At 49.2% G+C, this 6,715-nt stretch overlaps 1 protein-coding gene across 1 annotated transcript in view; it reads right to left on the bottom strand.

The window, feature by feature from the left end:
- LOC112072453 (lipopolysaccharide-responsive and beige-like anchor protein) overlaps positions 1-6,715 on the bottom strand; it is a gene marked incomplete at its 5' end in the record, with an annotated part of 121,387 nt that overhangs the window by 86,220 nt on the left and 28,452 nt on the right. Inside the window, one exon of the mRNA XM_070439805.1 lies at positions 3,834-4,079. Coding sequence (XP_070295906.1) covers positions 3,834-4,079 — 246 coding nt within the window. The remainder of the gene's footprint in view (positions 1-3,833; positions 4,080-6,715) is intronic.

Below are 6,715 nucleotides of genomic sequence, written 5' to 3'. Positions count from 1 at the left end.
TGTTGAGTTACTGCAGAATACTGTGAACATGACACATCTATGAAACTTGAGAACACAAGATGCAAAATACCCAAAATAAATGGCACTAGAACACATTGTGTTCTCCTTAACTCAATGTAAAATAAATGAGGCCTACATCTTCACACATATGAAACTAATACAGGCGAATTTCACAAAAAAAAACCACACACTACAAAACATTGCACAAGCTGTAGGCCTACACACACACTCCCTCTCTCCCTGATGCAAAACGGAAAAAACAACCTGCCATTTTACGTGGCGCTACAATCCTCTACCGTGTGGAGGGTTTAATGGCCTTCCCAGATTGGGCTTTAATTAGCTGTAATCATCTATGGTGCTTAACGAGCGGAGCAGCTCTGGCACTTCAGCCCCTCCCTCCCTGACTGGTGTTGCTGGGCCATTAGGAGCAGACGACAAGCTAAAAGAGCCAAACAGACCCATTAACTTCCCCCTCTCATCTCAGACGCTCTTTCTCATCCCCTCACTGCTCATCTCCTTCAGTCTCACTCTCTCTTCTCCCTCTCCCCCCCCCTCTCTCTCATGTCACAGGAGCCAGCTGAACCCTCTAATGCCAGTATCAGTCATGAGGGGAAACCGCCCCCCGATCCCACTCTCTCCCTCCCTCTCTCCTCTCTCTCCCACCTCTCTCCCCCTCCCTACCTCCCTCTCCTCTCTCTCCTCTTCTCTCCCTCCATCTCCATCTCTTTCCCTTCCCTACATCCCTCTTTCTCTCCCTCTCCCACCTCTCTCCATCCATCTCTCTCCCTCTCCTCTCCCTACCTCTCTTCTCCCCTCCCTCTTCCTACCTCTCTCTCTCCCCCCTCTCTCTCTCCCTCTCCCTACCTCTCTCTCTCCCTCTCCCTACTTCTCTCTCTCCATCCTCCCTCTCTCCCCATCTCTCCCCCCTCTCGCTCCCTCTCCCTCCATCCTCCCTCTCCCTCCATCTCTCCACTTACCTCCCTACCTCCCTCTCTCTCCCTCTCCCTAACCTCCTCTCTCTCCCTCTCCCTACCCTCCCTTCCTCTCTCTCCCTCTCACCTACCTCTCTCCCTCTCCCTACCTACCTCCCTCCTACCTCACCTCCCTCCCCTCCCTACCTACCTCCCTCTCCCTACCTACCTACCTCCCTCTCCCTACCTACCTCCCTCTCCCTACCTACCTCCCCTCTCCCTACCTACCTCCCTCTCCCTACCTACCTCCCTCTCCACCTCTCTTCCCATCTCTCTCCCTCCCTCCCTCCCCCCTCCCCTCCCTCCCTCCCCTTTCCCCAGGGTGATGGGACTAACTTCCTCTAATTGGTGGTCAGTATGCCTGCGCAGGAGGGACGTCTTCTCTAGAATGAGAGGGTTAATGCCCAGGAGCGTTCAAGACACTCCACGTTCATTACAGATCAAACTAACCTGCGTTCCTGTCTCTTTCGCTGGACATTCTCCATCGTATCCGAGTTGGAATTGATCTTGTGACACGCCAACGTGTTTCGGCGACAATGTCAATGTCCTCCCTCCGTTCTTTCTACCMCCGTAAAGGGAAGCCTGCTGTGACATCTAGCCTACACACAGTCTTAAAGAGGTGGTGCTGAAATAACATTTAGCAAGACGGAGAACAATATCTCTCGTCGTTCTGAGGGAGAGTCTGTCTCAGTAGCCCCAGGTGTGTTAGCCTGTCAGATATTCCATAACAGCTGGGGAGCAGAGGCTGTTCTAGACACCACAGACACACTACTGACAGCTCTGTCCCTGCGGGCAATAATAGCTGTTCCGTCACCATACGACGTCCCACTGGAACACATCAACTAAAGGAACTTCTGTTCCCACAGAAGTATTATTAATGGGAAATACATTAAGACGTCCAGACAAAAGAYGTGAACACAGATAGTTTCAACAGATAATTGAAACACGGCTCGTCATCAATGCAGATGACATGATTTTTTATACTGACAACTGATAACATAAATTATTGAATTTGAACGTAACAAAGATGAGYAGGCAAACACCAATAAAATTCAACTATTGTTTGATCTACTTCCACTGTGTTGTTCTCTCACGAAGCCTGGAGCCCTGATATTCTGTTTTTATTAGGAGAATCTCCCCGCCTGTCCTCTACTCTCGCTGCTGAGCAGGATGGATCAATACCGGCTGGATTGGCACACGGTGGAGGAGAGAAACAAAGGGCTGGATCGATCTGCACTGTAATGGCGTGTGTGTGAGTCTGTTCTAGGTTGGGCATAATTGCYTCTGTCCTGGAGGAGAGCAGAGCACCATGGGAATTACAGTGAAGGGAAACTAGACCAGTACGGATACACARCAGTTGAATCACAGCAACAAACATATTTCATGACCGCGCTCAGTGATACCCTGTGGAAGAGATCAGCAGTTCCTGCTATGCTTAGCGGTAAGGGGGACCGTTAAGACGTGATAAGGACATTTGAGTTCCATGTGAAGAACCCGTCACTGAATCATCCCCCCACCGCTGCAGTCAGACAGTGTCACAGAGCAGAGCACCTTACAGCACTGGGGGTAACGGCAGTCAAACTGTCAGCCAGCCAAATGCTGCCCTGGCCGCTAATTAGCTGTAGGCTCCAGTGGTCCGACTACCTACTGTAACATCGCAGTAACAGCCTGTTCTATAGATCATCTGTCCACTAGGCAGTCAGACAGACAGACAGCAGAAGACACACTGCTATAGCAGAACTACGTCCAACTGTCTAACCACCACACAGCCAACCATCTGACTGGGGATAACACACCCAGCTGGAAGGAAATGTGTGTGTGTGTACATGCTTATGTGTCTGTGTGTGTGTGTGTGTGGTGGTGTGTGTTTTTTGTGTGTGTCAGACATAGGTCTGTCCATCTGAGGTGTGTGGCAATGAGTCTATGTGCATGTGTGTGAGTACATTAACGATAGCAATCTGGGTATGCGTGTCTGAGTGCTTACCGAACACCCCCCCCCCCATTTCTGTGGCGTTGGCGTGTCACACCTTAGGTTGTGTGATTAATGACGTGGGCTGAGTCCCATCAGCGTCCTGATTAACACCACCACACAGGTCACAGAGCACAGCCTGATCACCACAGCCTGATCACCACAGCCTTCCCTGCTGCCTCATCAGCCACTCATTACTACCACTGGGCAGAGACTGGAGAGAGGTGGGAAGTGTCTAGGTTCTAAAAGACATGGCAGGAGTAGCATCATCAAACTATGTGGCAGGGCAGGACATAGCTCCATGGTTATTAGCTCTGCACTATGTCTCTGGGAGGGCATCTCAAGAGTCAGGGGTGGTTTATGTGAATCCTTGTTTGGGAAARGAGAGAGAGGGGAGGARGCCATTRGGCTATGAGACGTTATTATTTTACAATCTTCAACGCAGTGRTTTAAACAGAGGTGACAAACAGTTTGAGCATGACACCAGAAAAATATGGAGCTTTTTGACCTTCTGGAACTTCTGAAATGGGAGAGAGGAGGAATCTAATCTTGAGCACAATCTCTGCTGCTTCTCTGTGTGTAAGAGGACACTGCAGTCACTGTGGGGCTGTAAAACTACGACAGTAATTCTGACAACAACTAAATATACACAGGTCTGGTGTGCTTGGGGACAGGGGGGAGWGATCAGAAACAGGACACCACATCATCCTCCTCMATAACTCCTTGGCCGTGTGAGATTGTCTTTGATAAGTCTGCTGGCAACGCAGAGTCATGTCAGAAGAGCGGGAGGCTCAGGTAACAGGAAGGGACCGGAGCTGGACAGGAAATAACATCTCTTTTCATTAGCATTTCTGCTAAGCTAGCCTAGCGTGGAGGAGGGGTAGGGATCTGACAGGCGCTTCAGAGGAGTGGTTTGATGATGTGAGGAGAGAGGACTGCTGTGTGTGCGCACGTAACTGCATATGTGTTGTGCGGTGAGACGTACCAGTCTGGTTGATGCGTACAAACTCCTCGGGGGTCTTGGCCCACGGCGGCAGCTCCACGTCAGACACCACAGTCCCATCCTCCATCACCCCCAGGTTGTAGTTGTTGGCGTTTACAAACATCTCAGGGAGGTAGTAGAACTCTGGGATCAACTCCTGGACAGACAGACAGACAGACATTAACACTGTAGATCCAACCTGAACCATCCTTTCACTAAGTTCTTTCATGTACTGATAGTGGTTACAGTACATTCTAGAATAGTTTTGTCTCACATTTGTAGTCAATAAATCAACCCTTTTAGTTAGGGAGAACAGTATCACAGTAAGCCATTTTCTCATTCGAATAACACTGACAAGATGCTCTGAGATAAAGCCTCCAGTCTCAGTGTGTGGGACACTACATTAGAGTGTGACTACGGACGACCCACATCATGACAGCCAGGTAGAAAGAACAGGGGACTGTGACCTTCAGAGTGAGAAGCTACAGTTTAGAGAGAGAGTTCATTAACAGAAAGAAAGAGAGAGAGAGAAGACACGGTGTAAAGTACATTTAGAACACACATGGATATATGAGTGTGTGTGTGTGTGTGTGTGTGTGTGTGTGTGTGTGGAAGGTCCTTTAATCTGGGACTGCCACTGTCGTCCCTCAGACAGCTAGTCAGACGCTAGTCGCAACACTTGAGCTGTGCCATTACTCATGGAAATTACATTTCAGACTGCTCATCTGCTGCCTGCCTGCTACCGAGCTGCAGGCAGTCACGCCGATAAAAGGCATCAAAACCGAGCGAGTGTGTGTGTGTGCGTGCGCTGGGGTTTCCACACTTTTTGAAAGGGGGGTTGTCTGTAATCGTAGAGCGCCAAACAGAATATATGATATTCTATTTTCTATGCTTCTCAAAGTATTTTCTGAACGATTAGAAGGAACGGCAGCTCACAGAACTCACCAGAATGTGATTGTGTGTCTGTGCACAGTTTAACACTTCGTTATGGAATTATGAAATTTCACGATGGGCCCAAAAAAACATCAACGTTCGTGTAAACTGAAGAGCTCGAATGTTAAGACCTTGAGGATGTAAACTTTAAACCCGGCTTCATTTCTAACAAACCACAGCTCAGCCTCAATGTGTATGAAATGCATTCATATACAAAAAGACAAACGTTTAGATTATGGGGCAAACCAAAACATATCGTGATAAATCTTTGCCACCCCGCAAACAGAAATGAAACACTAATGTCATTAGGAGTGTGTGTGGGCAAGTGGAACTAACTGGTAAGACTGGACAGTGTAAGCATGTGTTGAATTAACCCACTTCCTGGCGGCTCCTGATACGTACAACAAACAATAGCACGACACCAAATGTAAATCCCGTGTTTAATCAGCGTACATCTACCCCTCGTGATATACTGAACCTACCCATCAACATAACAAGTGTCAAACGTGAACTACGGCCATATTCCACAGCAGGGAATTGAACCATGGATTTACGTATGGAGCGAGCACTCATATTTCAACATGATACATCCACAGCCAGTATATGAGACATATAAACAGACCACCACAATTATGAAGACAAGCCACAACACAAGTATAACTCTTCATTTGATTCCACTATAAAACAATAGCTAAKGAGTGAGTAACTCCTAATAAAATAACCTGTTAATAAAGCGTTGAGGAGCTGTTGTCTTGTAACGTATCCTGGGTCATGTTCAGTTGGCACAAAACGTAAGAAAACAGAGTGAGACGGGGAGGTACTACTTGTCTGAAACGGAACTTGTCCAATAAGGAACACTTGTTTTGTTTTTTTCAGTAGCAAAACATTTTTCTACAGTGTGTGTAACCCTAACCTTAATGGACACAACCCAGTTCTGTCTGACTAGAGCTGAACCAGTAAACCGTCTCCTAGGTGGTGTTCAGTTGGCACAAAACGTACAAAACAGAGTGCCTAGGTTTTGCTACGGTAGGACTTAATGAACAAGACCCTGMACTGTTTGACAGAACACAGTGTGACTGGGCCTGCTGACTGGTCACTGTCCTGATGGACAGAGAGATAGACAGGGTGACATTCTGACATCAGGGATGACCAGACCAGAGTCAACACCCATCTGTCATGTCTTGTCTCCCTGTGACATGGCTGTGTGCGACAACCTGACATGCAAATACATACTGGCAAAGAGGCTACAGGTAGGAGCTGGGAACTGGTCAGCGCCCAGTGGAGAGGGCCAATGTTCTGACCCGCCATAGACCCAAAGCCCAGTGGAGAGGGGGCCCCAATGTTCTGACCGCGCATAGACCCAAAGCCCAGTGGAGAGGGGGCCAGTTCTGACCCGCCATAAGACCCAAAGCCCAGTGGAGAGGGGCCCAATGTTCTGACCCGCCATAGACCCAAAGCCAGTGGAGAGGGGGCCCAATGTTGACCGCCATAAGACCCAAAGCCCAGTGGAGAGGGGGGCCCAATGTTCTGACCCCGCCATAGCCCAAAGCCCAGTGGAGAGGGGGCCCCCAATGTTTCTGACCCGCCATAGAACCAAAGCCCAGTGGAGAGGGGGCCCAATGTTCTGACCCGCCTATAGACCCAAAGCCCAGTGGAGAGGGGGCCCCAATGTTCTGACCCGCCATAGACCCAAAGCCCAGTGGGAGAGGGGGCCAATGTTCTGACTCGCCATAGACCCAAAGCCCAGTGGAGAGGGGGCCCAATGTCTGACTCGCCATAGACCAAAGCCAAGTGGAGGGGGGCCCCAATGTTCTGACCGCCATAGACCAAAGCCCAGTGGAGAGGGGGCCATTGACGTGA

Source organism: Salvelinus sp. IW2-2015, unplaced genomic scaffold (genome assembly GCF_002910315.2).
Source record: "Salvelinus sp. IW2-2015 unplaced genomic scaffold, ASM291031v2 Un_scaffold1933, whole genome shotgun sequence".
NCBI classification, from domain to species: domain Eukaryota; kingdom Metazoa; phylum Chordata; class Actinopteri; order Salmoniformes; family Salmonidae; genus Salvelinus; species Salvelinus sp. IW2-2015.
Note: the sequence above shows the minus strand (reverse complement) of the source record. Positions and strands in the feature narration are given on the sequence as shown.